Genomic DNA, 16,840 nt, shown 5'->3' with positions numbered 1-16,840 from the left:
CCGTCTACGCTTTTCCAAGCTGGCAGCAGGGGCCATATGTGAACATGCTTGAAAATATCTCCCGAATTGGACATTCCAAATTCAAGGTGGGATTGGAGCTGCCAAATTTATAATAAATAAATAAAGAGAGGAGAATGACAGCAGAGTGATTGGGTATCAGGAGGAAGCAGCGATGAAGGACTCAGCTGGGAAAGTACACGAGCGGGCTGCACAAAGCATCGATCAGACCAGACAGGAGAGGATCAGCTTAGAGGTTAACTGTAGCAGGACAGAGGATCAGCCCAGAGCAGACTGAGGTTAACTGTAGCAGGAGAGAGGATCAGCCCAGAGAACACTGAGGTTAACTGTAGCAGGAGAGAGGATCAGCCCAGAGCACACTGAGATTAACTGTAGCAGGAGAGAGGATCAGCCCAGAGCACACTGAGGTTAGCTAGCAGGAGAGAGGATCAGCCCAGAGCAGACTGAGGTTAACTGTAACAGGAGAGAGGATCAGCCCAGAGCACACTGAGGTTAACTGTAGCAGGAGAGAGGATCAGCCCAGAGCACACTGAGGTTAACTGTAGCAGGAGAGAGGATCAGCCCAGAGCACACTGAGGTTAACTGTAGCAGGAGAGAGGATCAGCCCAGAGCACACTGAGGTTAACTGTAGCAGGAGAGAGGATCAGCCCAGAGCACACTGAGGTTAACTAGCAGGACAGAGGATCAGCCCAGAGCAGATTGAGTTAACTGTAGCAGGAGAGAGGATCAGCCCAGAGCACACTGAGGTTAACTAGCAGGACAGAGGATCAGCCCAGAGCAGATTGAGTTAACTGTAGCAGGACAGAGGATCAGCCCAGAGCAGACTGAGGTTAACTGTAGCAGGAGAGAGGATCAGCCCAGAGCACACTGTGGTTAACTGTAGCAGGAGAGAGGATCAGCCCAGAGCAGACTGAGTTTAACTGTAGCAGGAGAGAGGATCAGCCCAGAGCACACTGAGGTTAGCTAGCAGGAGAGGATCAGCCCAGAGCAGACTGAGGTTAACTGTAGCAGGAGAGAGGATCAGCCCAGAGCACACTGAGGTTAGCTAGCAGGAGAGGATCAGCCCAGAGCAGATTGAGTTAACTGTAGCAGGAGAGAGGATCAGCCCAGAGCACACTGAGGTTAACTGTAGCAGGACAGAGGATCAGCCCAGAGCACACTGAGGTTAGCTAGCAGGAGAGGATCAGCCCAGAGCAGATAGAGTTAACTGTAGCAGGAGAGAGGATCAGCCCAGAGCAGACTGAGGTTAACTGTAGCAGGAGAGAGGATCAGCCCAGAGCACACTGAGATTAACTGTAGCAGGAAACAGGTTAGACCGGAAAACACACACACACACACACACACGCACAGATGCACACGCACACACTTGCACACACACGCGCGCACACACACATACACACAGACAGACACAGACACACACACACACATAGGTAACTGACACAAAAATATATAGGTGTGCAACAAGAATTCGATGCAGGACAAAAATGAGAGTAATGTCCCCAGCAGGCATTTAATCTTTTTTAAGAAACAGGATCAAATTTGATGGCATCAAGATTCATACTGAACCTGCTGACCATTTTTTAGAAACTGAAATAAAATCCACATGACAAATTTGATTCACAGATGATTAATAAATCTCTGCCAGGAAGACTACACAGACTGAATTAATGCAGTAGCACACTGGCCAACAGTTTCCCAGGAACTAAAACAGAGACGTAGGGCCAGAGACCGTGCACCTGGAATGGCAAATAAAAAGAATGACCCTTTGCGGGTAAACACAGCGATTCAGCCTGACAAAACAGCCTCCAATCCAGCGAAAGGTTTCCTAATGACAGTGGTGAACTGTCACCCGCAACGTTAACAGAGCTCGCCGAACTCCTGAAATCTTCGCCATGTCGAGCGCTAGCTTCATTACCGTATCATAACGGTTACAAGTCAACAAAACTTAAGCCGCATCAATTAAGACCGCTCGCACTGCACGGCGACGAAGGTGACCGACAACCAGCCGGGTGAATGCATTCCACAGCTCAAAAATAACAAGCTTATTCAGAGCCCATTTTAATACACACAGCAAGACCAGTATTATGACACGTACAGGTCTGTGTTGCATGTGTGCAATTTTCTTTATGAAAATGCAGCACAGGGGACATGGATAATGGGATCTCTTATTTGAGTAGTTTTATTGTAGGGTTTAATAATGAAAAAAACATGGATTTTGACACTGACTCAGTGGTTGATTGACTGATTGTATGGACTGAGCAGATGCTTGCCTCAGTGGCAGGAACTTTAGTCAGATACGTGGCTCAACGAGTGGTTCAGTATCGATACCTTTTACTGAGCATCAATACAGGATGAGCAGTCTCATAAACCTGAACACAACATTTCCATTAAAAAAAAACAAAAAAACATGCACAAATAAAAAGTGCGAAAAGAGTGATCTTGATTCTCAGTGCATGGCAATTTATATTGCAAATGAAACCCTAAATTTCAATAAGTTTTTTGCCATTTTCACAAATGTATTTTGCATGTAATCGCATATTTGCGCACAGTAATAATTGCAAACACTGTGACATAGTGCACACAGTTTACCAGGAGACTCCGTATTTGTATTAGAGGGTGTTAGAGACTCAGTCCTGGTATTACGGCTTTTGCATCCCGTACGGCCAGCCAATCACGATATTCTCAGCGCTGATAACCTGGCGTGGGGGGCGACGGGCTCACCTGCTTTGGGTGATGGCGATGAGGGGGGGGCTGCGCAGGGCCAGGCTGGTGGGCCGGGAGGGGTGCTCCGCTTCGGACCTCCTGTCCCAGTCCATCTGCTGCTCGGCCAGCCGGAAGGCCAGGGGGGGCAGCTGGAGGTTTCGGGACGACAGCCGGCGCACCTGGAAGGGCTCGGAGCCGGGGCCCGGGAGGGCGTCCGGCGAGTCCGGGGAGGCGTCCGACACCTGGGCGCACGGGGGAGGGGGGAGGGGAGAGAGGATCGTTATCTCCATGGCGATCAGGTAGATGATTTACTGCGCCATCGACCAAGAAATGCCTTGCTGAGTCACCAGAGCCCTGAACACACACAGAGCCACTGTGTTGAGTCCTGAACACTCACAGAGCCACTGTGCTGAGTCATCAGAGCCCTGAACACTCACAGAGCCACTGTGTTGAGTCATCAGAGCCCTGAACACACACAGAGCCACCGTGTTCACCCCTGAACACACACAGAGCCACTGTGTCGAGCCCTGAACACACACAGAGCCACTGTGTTGACCCCTGAACACACACTGAGCCACTGTGTTGAGCCTTGAACACACAAAGAGCCACTGTGTTGACCCCTGAACACACAGAGCCACTGTGTTGACCCCTGAACACACACAGAGCCACTGTGCTGAGCCTTGAACACACAAAGAGCCACTGTGTTGAGCCCTGAACACACACAGATCTACTGTGTTGAGCCCTGTACACTCACAGAGTCAACCCTGAACACACACAGAGCCACTGTACTGAGCCCTGAACACACACAGAGCCACTGTACTGAGCCCTGAACACACACAGAGCCACTGTACTGAGCCCTGAACACACAGAGCCACTGTACTGAGCCCTGAACACACACACAGCCACTGTACCGAGCCTTGAACACACACAGAGCCACTGTGCTGAGTTACCAGAGCCCTGAACACACACACATCCGCTGTGCTGAGCCCTGAACACACACACACACACACACACACACAGCTTATTTTCAGTCCAACTGCACTTTGCCCTTCACTTTTGCAACAGAAAACATTCATTAGCCACTCTTTCATATAAGCACTGAAAATATTTTTCCTGAAGCAAACACCTACTCCTCTAATAACCGTTCCAGCAGAGCTATTTAACTGGATGTGCCTTAAACATACTTCAGGTCCTTTGACTGGAGAAACTTTAAAATAAATCCAATTCAGCTGCAAATGTGATATGTCTGGACCTGTACTGACACCATGTCAACATACATCCAACCAGAGACAGAATAATAAGCAACAGCTAAACGTTAAAGGGGAGGTGAAGCACTCGGTAACATGACTCTGGTGAATTTTCTTTTTACCCTACATAAGATATGACCCTGCATTCAAACCTGAAATTGACTGATATTTGCAGCTATCTGCACTTGGGTGCACCCATCTTGGAACAAGCTAGGTTGTGATGTCACTAGGTTGGTTTCCCCTTTAAGGCATCCATGGAAGAGGTGGAAAGAAAATTCAGATTGAGAAAGAGTAATATTACGGCTGCCAGTTATAATTACAGCTGTAAAAGAAAAAGGTTATTGTTTCTGCCATATAAACACTGATTATAGGCACGGAGCCTAAAGCTTGCATGTTGTCACTTTTTAATTATCCATTGCTATTTCAGTTTCATCATTTTGAATATTTACTAATATTAGTCATTTTATTTTAATATTGTGGAAGCCTTATAAGGCTGGAATTCAATCAAAATGTGTCCTTCATTTTGATTATCAATTAAAAGTAAGATATTTTTTTCTACCCAAACATAGTTTAGCAAGTTCAGAAAACATCAAACTGTTCGTTCAGAAAAAAAAAATCTTTCCTTTAACTGACAGTGAAGGACAAATTCTCTCGACACATCTCTCTCCTTACAGTTGGAAATCCCAATGTGGGTTACACCTGTGTTCAGACCCTCTCAGGTGCCAATGCCTGGAAGCTAAGCTCTGAGCACTTTTTCAGAGTTTTTGCCTCGATAAAAGACACAGCCTACATTTGTATAATGTTTCAATTATCATGCCGCTCATGCATTAGTAGCTATAGCCGATCATCATCATTATCAGCATCATCAGTTTTTTTTTCACCGTGTCCAGTGTACATACATAATGAGTAAAAACAGTATGATAGTCACCTCATTTCGACAGGGTTAACGTATTTGCGCCGCTTGTCAAAGTTTAAGCAGACACCTCTAGCATTATTATTGCGCATAAACAGAATTGCATCATCCCGTACGCGTTAACAGAGAATATTAAATATCTATTGTCTGTATTGTATTCAATTGTTTCAATTGTATTCAAACCGTATTTGTCCTTAAATTTGTCTCTCTTTGGCTGTCTGCTTAAACTTTGAAAATCTCTCGCTGCCATAGGGCAACACATCTCTCTCTAACACAGGGCAACACACATCTCTCTACCACAGGGAAATACATCTCTCTCAACGACAGGGCAACACATCTCTCTCTAGCATAAGGCAACACATCTCTCTTGACCATAGGGTAACACATCTCTCTCTACCATAGGGTGATGCTTCTCTCTACCATAGGGCAACACATCTCTCTCTACCATAGGGCAACACACCTCTCTATACCATAGGGTGAAACATCTCCCTTTACCATAGGGCAATACATCTATGCAATTCCTTGGGCCAGTTCTTTTCAGTTTTCTTGTGTCGTGGAATAAGCCACTTTGAGTATCCGACCGGTGAGACCAAAAGTTATTTATTCAAGCAGCATGGAAAATAAACACTCTACATACTTCATGTCCATTCTAAAGCAGCACAAGCAAGCCATCACTTTCTCTGCAGCATAAAAATAGAAAAAAAGGATCTGTCCTCCCATACAATCTGATGGTTACCAAGCTCTATTTTGACGTTATAAGAAAATAACCTTGAAAAAAGAAAAGTAGACAAATCAACATCCTCTTCTCTTAAGACACAAATATTTCCCACAGAACTTTTCCACCTACAGCAGACACATAAAATGTTAAATGCTAATAAAAGAATAAACAGAACTTTTTTTATTTAACTAAGCTTCCACACTTGCAATGTTTTCTGCTTTGTGATATTATCTTGAAACTCAGTCATTGTCATCACATGAATGTGTCAACCCAAGAAAACGAAGCAAATCCGCAGTTTTTTGTTAGGAATACAAAATACTAAACGGTTTATTGTAAAAAATCTACAGGAAAACATAGTTACAATGGCGTGTACAAGTTTTTGCCCCCTTACTGATTTCCTCTATTATTGCATATTTGTCTCACTGAATGGTTTTATATCTATAAACAATATTTTATGTGAGACGAAGGAAACCTGAGTAAACACAAAACAATCTTCTTTATTTACTGCGTGCTGCTGTGTTTTAAGTAAGAGAACGTGTGTGCTGTTGTTTCACTGAATATCGCAATAGAGCTGAAGGTCTATCCTCAGGCCCGCCAAAGCTGGCGGACGAGGAAGAAACAGGCGCTCGTTAAAGATGCACGTTTCAGCCAGCGGTCCAAGTTCCCAAATGTTAAATACACCGCGATCCACGGCTCATTTGTCTTTAAGGAAGTATTAATTTTCTACCGGAGGAGACGCTGTGAGGAATTAAATTTAATTGAATCCACCACCTGAGGCCCGCAGCCCATACAGAGTATAGCAGTATGGCTAATGAGCTCTGAGGATGTATTAAAATCCCAGCCTTCTGGGGCGGATACATTACACACCAGATACAGACGCATCAGCACAGCGGCGAGAATTTTAAAGGGTTTTTAATATTCATTTTACCCCCAAGTTCTGCCAACCTGGAACACTTGATGGCATTTTGTAAGCTGAGCTCGTCAAGGCGGCCTGCTCAGCCAATTAGGGAAAGGACAGACAGGCGTGCACTCTCCTCCAGAGCTCACGAGGAGGTCAAAGGTTAAGCTCTCTCGTTCTCTCTCTGACTCACACACGCACATACGCGCACACACACACACACGCACACATGCACACACACACACACACACACACACACACACAAACACAAATACACACACAACACAACAGTCAGAAGACAGCCTGTGCAGGCACCCGATTGACCTGAAGGGGAAGTATCTGTTAAGGCACTGCCCCAGTGCATGGATGGGCCCCATGGTCTGGTATCTGTTAAGGTACTGCTCTAGTGTGTGGATGGGCCCCATGGTCTGGTATCTGTTAAGGCACTGCCCTAGTACATGGATGGGTTCCATGGTCTGGTATATGTGAAGGTACTGCTCTAGTGCATAAATGGGCCCTGCAATCTGGCGTGGAATCCAGACAGTGTCAGTGGTTGGAATGACATCATCACATTGCTGACATCATCTCAATTGGGGCTGACAAGTCCCACCTGTTGAGCTGCGCATGAAGAGTCTTCCTCTGACTCAAGTCTGTGGGAGCCCAAGTGATGAGCTGCAGCGTGATAAGAAGTGACGGTTGACATCTCACGCTTTGGAGGAGAGCTCATGCTAGTCTACGCTCTGCAGAATCGATAGCAATGAGTGCTGATATAAATATATATGATCGGGCTTCATAGTCAGGAGAAAAAGAGGGGACTGAAAAACTGACAGTTTCTATGGGAGAGAACAGAACCACAGAAGAAGAGCACCTATCTCAGACGTGACATTCAAAAGGGGATAGGGACTGGGAGAGGACACATTCCATTCAAAAACAGGATTTTTTTCTACTTTAGCTTTTAACTTGTAGCTATCTGAAATAGAGAAATCTAGCACTGCACCTTTCAAAGAAACAGGGCAGATTTGGGCCCTTGGGTGTGCGAGCGTGAGATTAGTCCTCAAGAAGAGAGACTCCAGAGCTTAATGAGGAAGTGCACTCCTGACAGAAGCAATCTTTCCCTGCGAACAAAGTATCATAAGGTCTTTGTGATGCGAGTTTGGGCTTTTGAAGCCTACATTTATTGACATTTAGAGGTTAGAAAATGTGCTCAAACAGGAAGCAAAAACCAAGAAAGATAAGAGGGCAGACCCTTTCAGAAATCCTTGGCAGGCAACAACTCATGTTGAGCACTAAGGACCTATGCAAACAGCTGATTCAAAGCACAACCATGGTGCTAGAAATGGCTTAAACTCTTTAATCGTACACACAAATATGCACACACGCATAGACACACGCACACACACACACACACACATGCACACAAATTAATAATACATTAAGATGCATTTCTGAAAGTGACCAATCAAGGCTACTTGTATCTGGCTACACATATTTTGATCAAATCTAATCCACTAAACATAATTTTGCAAGGATAAACAAATTCAGTTGCTCAAGTGAATTTTGAAAACAGACATTTAAGCTATGCAAGTACTTTTTATTAACTTCTCAACTTGTTATTTGGTACTTTTATCGTATGTTTAGTGCAAAATCAAGCTAAAGCTTTTTTATGAGTGTTGCATTATTGTGTTCAAAACTGCTAATGTTAGCTGCTAATTAAAACTTATACAACCGATAGAGACAGGGCAAAGAAACACAGGTCTGGTTGTATGCAAAACAGGATCTTTTTGTTGTTGTTTTGTGTTTATTTGTGGAATTGATATTGTGGTTGCATTTTGGAAAGGATATCATACATTTCCCTTATGAGTTTAATGGCATGCTCGGCTACAGTTAGCAAAGGTGTTTGGCTACTGTTTTAAGTTACTCAGCTAGCCGGTTAACAATATAGGAAGTAAGGGTAGAATAGTTTGTTTATAGTGATTCTCTGAGTCAGTGAATCTGCTATCAGCAACAGAAGCACTTCTCACTCACATTGCTGTTCATTCAGCTGTTTCAAGAGCTGTTCACTTGTACAAATTCTACTTAATGTTCCTCCATTTAAGATCAAATAATGCCATCTGTGCTCCTTGTAACAACAGTGAAGCAAGCAACGAAAAAAAAAAACAATTTGTTGTTCCAAACTGAAAATGGCAGTTCATGTGTTTTGGCCCCATTGTTGATGCAATGTTGGCTCCTTTACTGAACCACAATTGCCAAAACAACCACAGTTTCTCTGGCAAGACGTTTATTGGATATGATGCACATCTTCAGTAAAAGCTAGGCAGTGCAGCATTGTTTGGGCTGAATGGCCTGTTCTCATCATTATGTTATCTTATGTTACGTTACGTTACATTACGTTAAAATTACTTATGGCTTATTTCCCAGCTAGAGCAAATCTGTACCAATACACACAGGAAATGAATCTGAGAGAAAAATGTCCTGATGGTTTGCTTGAAAGGAAATGGTGATCAGGTTAGGGTCCTGCAACTTCAAAGCACTTCAAAGCAGCAGGAAAGTGTGTGTGTGTGTGTGTGTGTGTGTGTACGTACGTGTGTGTGTGTGTGTCACTGTCTGTATGTCCATGTGTGTGACCATGTATGAGTATGAGTGTATGAGTGTGTGTGTGTGTGTGTCTGTGTGTCTGTAGCTGTGTGTGCGCATGTGTGTGACCATGTAAGTGTATGTGTATGTGTGTGTGTGTGTGTGTTTGTGTGTGTGTGTGCATGTGTGTGTCTGTGTATGTGTAGCTGTGTGTGTGTGTGTGTGTGTGTGTGTGTGTGATCGTGTAAGAGTATGTGTATATGTGTGTGTGTATTGTGTGTGTGTGGTGTGAGTGTGTGTGTGTGTGTTTGCTTGTGTTAGCACACTGAGGGGAACATAGTTCTACATCAAATCATCAGCAAATGCAGCTTGAAGACAGGAAAGACAGATGACCCTGGTTTAAAGTTATGTTTATGAAAAGTTCACCCAAAGTAAGTGATTATTTTAGGCTGCCGAAAGGTACACAGAGTGCTCTGTCTCACTCACCCAGTTCTGTCCTTCTTCTGTTTGAACCAGAAAGCTATGCTGCACTTTCAGACTGAGTGTAGAGAGTAGCCATATCTGCTCAGTTGAGTTTTGTAAGAGAACAGCACTGCTGCTGCAGGTGCAGGTGAGTTTTGTAAAGAGATAAGCACTACTGAAGATGACATCAGAGGAAAAAGAAAGTTATTAGAGAGCCATCACCCAGCACAGGTCTAACCCACCATGGGAGCAGACCACAATCAAACAGCATCACGAGAGTAAATCTGGCCTGGCATCGGACCGCCTTCAGAACACAAGCAAGCGGAGAGTTTGAAGTGCCGTGATTCAGTGCTCATTTGAATCAGCATTCGAGTCATAAAACAGCTACCGAGCAGAAAGGAAGGCAAAGGAATAATTGAAGCAGATAAAACACCGACACTGAGTCCGGCTGGGTGATGGTAGCACAGAAACGGCACGACGGGACGCAGCCAAGTTATCACAGGATAGCAGAGTTCACGCCAGGGGAGAGGACACACACAAGCACTCACACATACACACACACACACACACAAGCACTCACACATACACACACGCACACACACAAGCACTCACACATACACACACACACGCACAGCACTCACACATACACACACGCACACAAACACGCACGCACACATACACACACGCACTCACACATACACACACGCACACACACACACGCACGCACTCACACATACACACGCACACACACATACAAGCAGGTGCTCACACACACACACACACGCAAGCACTCACACACACACACACACACACACAAGCACTCACACATATACACACGCACACACACACACACACAAGCACTCACACATACACACACGCCACACACACACACACACACAAGCACTCACACATACACACTCGCACACACACAAGCACTCACACATACACACACGCACACACATACCCGCACACACACAAGCACTCACACATACACACACAAGCAATCACACACACACGCACACACACTCACACATACACACACGCAAAGCACTCACACATACACACACACGCACACGCGCACACACACAAGCACTCACACACACACACACGCACACACACTCACACATACACACACACATACGCAAAGCACTCACACACGCACACGCACACACACGCAAAGCACTTATACATACACACACACACGCACGCACACACATGCACGTACACACACACACACACACATCACAAACAAACCAGCTTCAGTTAGACTCCGATAAATGGGGAGACCTCCTAATATTCTTTTTATGATGATTTTTTGAAAAAGCCTTTCATTATGTTTCTTTCATTACAGTCTACGTTTCTCATTGCGCGTTTTCAATGCAATCTCAGTGCCGGGAGAAGACACTATCAGACGGCGTTATATCTCAATGGACCGCACTCCGCTCCGCTCTGCACTCAATAAACAGAAATGACTTCGTATACGGGGAAGATTACAGTCAGTCGCAGAAATGGCTGTGTAATTGACGGCCGCCATGTTTCTTTAACTCCCTCATTCGCAGACTGCGGGCGAAGGCCCTCACCAGAAAGCGCGGGGTATGCTATTCATACTGGACTGCTTCTGTCACTGGAAGACAGGAGATGGTACATTTCATTACTAAAACGGCAACATATTTCAGGTGTTCTCTGAGAAACAGGGTACTGTAACCAAAGTACAATCTGGATCAAAATATAAAATATTATTTCACAGACCGTTGCCGTAAAAGCAAAACTATAAAGCCATTTTAGAGCACTGTTTCCCAAATTTTGGATATTTTATTTATGGGTGAAAGAGGTTTTTGGTTCCCAAAAGCTACGCCCCCTCCCCCAAACAATACTGTTTTTTTAAGACAACTGACATGCTTATTTTGACAATAGTGTTTTGTGGAAGGCAAGGCAAAGCTCAAATAGAAGACAGGAATCACACCAGGATCCTGGTGGACCGTTTCCTTGCAGCTGATTTCACAGCTGTACTCTGGGAATAATGTCCACTGTGGAAATCCAGCCAACAACCGTTACTCATGTTCAGTCATGCATGCGTCCATCTCTACAGCATGTGGAAACTCACAGGTTTCTGGGGAAGTCACAGTTTGTGAGGTCACCTTCAATCTGATCATTTTTAGCCAGTGTTAAACTGCAGGTTGAAGCCTGATCTACAGTACACAAGATCCCCCCCCCACCCCCCCACCCCACCCCCCCGGCTAATGAAAACCGCTTTTGATGTAAATGGGACCCGTGGAGACATTTGAAAGGAAAATCGTACAGGTCTCACAAGCTGCAGCAGGTAGAGAAAGATTATAAGACTTTGGTTTGAGCTCACAAATGTCACAGACATCAGAAATGGGCCTGCTTGAGGCTTTTAAAGCACTGTTCTAGTGCATGGAGGGTTTGATGCTCCTTGTTGTATAATTAGCCCAATAAATTACATGATCTTTAGCAAAATGTCTTGATGAGCTCAAAAATGCCAGCTAAGGACTGCTCTTGTGTCCCTATGTGATAACGTTTCACGGTGATCTCATCTGTGAGTGAACCATTAATTGTGTATAGAGCCAATTAGACAACCGAGACAGGGAAATTTGTGCAAAAAAAAAAAAAAAAAAAAGGTTTTTCCACCTCTGAATTACACCCCTTAATCAAACTGCAATACCTCAGCTTGGCATTTTAATTTCAGAGAACTCTGCTAGCTCATTTGGTTACAGTATGCCTCAGCTGCTGAGAGAAAATGACTTCTGTGTTCAGCTCAATATTTATTTGGATCCCATTAGCAGCACTATAAGCAACAGTGACTTTTCCTGGGGTCCACACAAACATAGGAGCATTAAACAAAAGAAAAGAAAAATAAACACATCAGCGTGATATACTACAGGACATTTTTCTTTTAATGTTTCACACAAACACACCATAGATAACATACACGCCATTTGCCACAAAGACCTCAAATTAGCTGCTTTATAAAACAGTAGATTTTTAAAGCTTTTTTTAAGCTTCTACATACCATCTCCCGCCCCATTCCGAACATCATAAACACCATCTCCCCCCATTCCAAACATCATAAACACCATCTAAGGCCCCATTCCAAACATCTCAAACACCATTTCCCGCCCCATTCCATGCATTATAAACACCATCTCCCGCCCCATTCTGAACATCTCAAACACCATGTCCCGCCCCATTCCAGGCATTATAAACACCATCTCCCGCCCCATTCGATCTCAACACCATTCCCCTTCCAGCATATAACACCATCTCCGCCCCATTCTGAACATCTCAAACCATTCCGCCCCATTCCAGGCATTATAAACACCATCTCCCCCCCATTCTGAACATCTAAACACATTTCCCGCCCCATTCCAGGCATTATAACCACTGCTCGCCCAGGATCTCCCACCAACATAAGCCAATATAAATACAAAAGCAAAGAGAAACAACAAAGACTGGGACCCTGATTGGATTTTGATTGTTATGTTTTTCTTCTTTAATACACCCAATTTCAAAGGGGAGGTGGCTTTAAAAATACACCGCACAGCTAACAGAAAAATATATGGATAAATAAAAGACTGAAAGATGAGAAATGTAGAGAGCGCGTAGTGCGGGGCTGTATTCTCATGCACGCTCCACTCCGATCTCTGAAGCTTTCTTAGGAAAGAAGAAACTCCTATTTCGCTGGGATTGGATCCCACTTAAGCAGCTGGTCCCAAGGGAGAGAGCTGAGATCCAGAGAACTGCTCCCTACCTGTATAATCCTAACCTAGGGCTCCACTCGGATCTAAAGAGCTTTACTCTGCCAACCAAATTAATTGTTACATCAAAGCACTTCCTTAGACACGATTTTCTTTGAGTTATAAAGGGGGATAAATTACTGAATAAAGATCTTTTTTTGTGTGGACTAATGTAACACCTTAAGAGTTTGATATTCGTTGTCGGCCATTTAAATTCTTCAACATACGCAAATGAGAAGGAGAAAATACTCCTTTAATCTTTTATTGGTATAATAGTGGCTATGAACATCTCAATTTTTTACTTAATTTATGAACTTGAGGTCTAAGGAGAATTTTCTGCAGCCTCCTTGCCCATTGGCAGACTTATTTTGAACTGGTAAACTGAATACATTATCTGATATGACAATGTCAACTATTTATGCAATACAGCTCATTGCAAACAATAATTTTGATATAAAATTATTTTGATAAATTGCAGAAGGGCTTCAGCTCCACCAGATTTGATTTATTTTAGTTTATTTTTAGGCCAGATTCTAACTCTAGTGTGCTAAATGTTTTAGATTTTCTCCAAACACAATAGTACTTGTGTCCAAAGCATCCAGTTTAAATGGATGTTCTTAAATTACGTTAGTTTGGAGCTGGGTGAGATAAACAGAAATATAAAAGTCCAATCCTCCCTGGGTATATTGCAATCTACCAACAGAATTCCTCCCTCAGGGTCTTCGTATTTAAGATAAGAGAAGACGTAAAATGTTATGTTTTCAGGATTCCAGACTCCCTGCTGTTCGAACAGCATGGGGATAGGGACACATCAATTTGCCCCCATCCTTTTTAAGTTCCTTTCTGCTTTCTACCTTTCTGAATAAAGTGAAACAAAAATAAAAAAAAATAAAAACAGGGCACAATACAAAAAAAAAACTCATAAAGAGAACTGCGTAAATGGAAAGGTGAGGGTCTGAGCTCAAGGATACAGCGACAGCGAGCAAGCTCCTGCGTGACCCCACCACTATCCCAGCATGCACCAGTCACTAGTTCAGCAGAGCCTGTCACTTCCATGGAGAGCATCGGTGATGTGTGCACATGCACAGGCTTTCATATGTGTGTGTGTGTGTCTGTGTGTGTGTGCTGTATGTCTGTGGTGTGTGTGTGTGGTACGTGTGTGTGTGTGTGAGCGCGTCTGAACTCCAGGACTGCTGTTAAATATCACTGACAAATCTATCACATTTCTCATGTTATAGTCTTTCCAGATGAATGGCAACCTTTCCCAAAGATTGTCCGCATTCATTCATAGCTCAGAGGTCAAGCATCTGCTGTAATAACGCGACATAAAGAGGAATGTGATTACGTGATTATGAGATTTACAGCCATACGATGACACGCCATGATGAAGTGAAATACGGTGATGCCTTTGGCACGCCCAGGCATTATTTTCCAATAATTGACAGCACAAACTCCCCAGAGTCCCTTCCCAGCATGCAAAGGGAATGCAAATGGACTCCTTCTTGAGGAACGCAGCCATAGCCACTCATTAATTATTTCACAGAGCCCATTATTCCTTCTTCACATCTGCTGAGGTCTATTACCTGCCAATAAACCCTGTCTCGTTACAGTACCCACCTCCTGCTTACCGTGTCTCTCAGTTCACCAAAAATATGGCCTTTCTCATCATCATTATCCTAAAGGTTACCACCCACCTCATTAAATCTCTTCTTGTTATTGTCCAATGAGAGTGAGCAGTGATCTGTGCCCTCTTGTTATTGCCCAATGGGAGTGAGCGGTGATCAGTGCCCTCTTGTTATTGGCCAATGGGAGTGAGCGGTGATCAGTGCCCTCTTGTTATTGGCCAATGGGAGTGAGCGGTGATCAGTGCCCTCTTGTTATTGACCAATGAGAGTGAGCAGTGATCTGTGCCCTCTTGTTATTGCCCAATGGGAGTGAGCGGCAATCTGTGCCCTCTTGTTATTGTCCAATGGGAGTGAGCAGTGATCTGTGCCCTCTTGTTATCGCCCAATGGGAGTGAGCGGTGATCTGTGCCCTCTTGTTATCGCCCAATGGGAGTGAGCGGTGATCAGTGCCCTCTTGTTATTGCCCAATGGGAGTGAGCGGCGATCTGTGCCCTCTTGTTATTGTCCAATGGGAGTGAGCAGCGATTAGCATCCTTGTGTTATTCTCCAGAAGGAGTGAATGGTGATCTCTGCAGTCTCGTCATTGTGCAATGGGAGGGAACGGTGATCAGTGTCCCTGTGACACAGCTCCCTAGGGAACAGCTGAGTGCCATTACAAAGCAGCTTGACTGCTTTTGGAGATAAACAGAATGCAAATTACAGCAATATGTCCATTATGTTAGTGTTGCTCCAATTCTAGGACAAAATATAATGCGGATTAATCTAACAGGTATTTTTTAATGAAAAATCTTAATACTCAAGGTATTCATATGAGAATCAACATATAGAAAACATACCTGGAACTAATATAATCATCATTTTGGTTAATAATGTTTTCAGAGGAACAATGAACTACAGTACCAGGCTACAATTTAAATCTAAACTTTAGCCCATCAACTGACCGGAATTGCACACCAAGCTTTGGATTCAAGTCCTTCTCAGTAGAGTTTATTAAACTCCTCCTAGCTGTGGTTTGCAGTGCGGAGTCTTCAACACAAACGGACACGGTTCATCTTTGTTCATTTGTTTCTCCAAGGAAGCTCAGTTTTACGATGAGACACGATTCTAGTTCTGAAGATTGCTCACGCTACATCTTTTCTGATTCTTTTCCACCAAGTGTTGATTGGGAATGCACTACACCCTACGGGCGCAACTTTGGATTTTTCAAGCTTTCAGGTAAATATAGGATTGTAAAGCTGCACGCAATGTAAGTGCTTCATCTTTGCAGTGTTTCCATAGCGTGAGCAAACATCCGGAAACAGCCAGGTGAGACAAACATGGACTCAGCCTTGAACTTGTTTATTCCTCGGGAAGAGTACGGACTGCCTATTACTCCAACTCACAATACAGCTCTGCTCAGCTATTGCTCTCAAAACTCTCTGGAAGGCCAGCTATCTTCTGTCCGACAAAAATACCAGAACGCTACTGCCGCGTCTCCGCGCCATTTTATTCTTTTGGCTCCCTTACACACTATGTGCCACGGCCTGTCTCTAAACCTAACGGAGGCCTTCCCAGTCCACACAGTATTTAAATGGGTGCAGCAGTTCAATCTCACATCTCCCAGCATTATTCAGCTGAACCAGGCTCAATCTAACAGATAAAGCCAGATACCATCTGCTTTTAGAGCACATTTGACCTAGTGTTTGTTGGCCCCCCGCCCCCCGCCCCCCACATTGCTTACACAACATTGTGCGTACATGGGATTTCATTAGCTGAGTGTTGTTCTACATTCCGCAGCAGGTAGCACTGAAATACATCACCTTTATTCATTCAAACTACACACTGTCATTTTGCTCACTGGAGAGAATTAAAAAAAAGAAAAAGAGATGCAAAGAAAGGTATGCCCGCCTTCTGATTGATGGATGATGCCATTCCCCTCGCTACAACA

The 16,840-nt window shown here is 44.1% G+C and overlaps 1 protein-coding gene across 1 annotated transcript in view; it reads right to left on the bottom strand.

The window, feature by feature from the left end:
• LOC135239196 (3',5'-cyclic-AMP phosphodiesterase 4D-like) overlaps window positions 1-16,840 on the bottom strand; it is a 308,165-nt gene that overhangs the window by 197,887 nt on the left and 93,438 nt on the right. Inside the window, exon 3 of the mRNA XM_064307709.1 lies at window positions 2,740-2,963. Within this exon, the coding sequence (XP_064163779.1) occupies window positions 2,740-2,963 (224 nt within the window). The remainder of the gene's footprint in view (window positions 1-2,739; window positions 2,964-16,840) is intronic.

Source organism: Anguilla rostrata, chromosome 14, assembly GCF_018555375.3.
Source record: "Anguilla rostrata isolate EN2019 chromosome 14, ASM1855537v3, whole genome shotgun sequence".
Lineage (NCBI taxonomy): Eukaryota > Metazoa > Chordata > Actinopteri > Anguilliformes > Anguillidae > Anguilla > Anguilla rostrata.
This window is presented reverse-complemented; position numbering and strand designations above follow the sequence as displayed.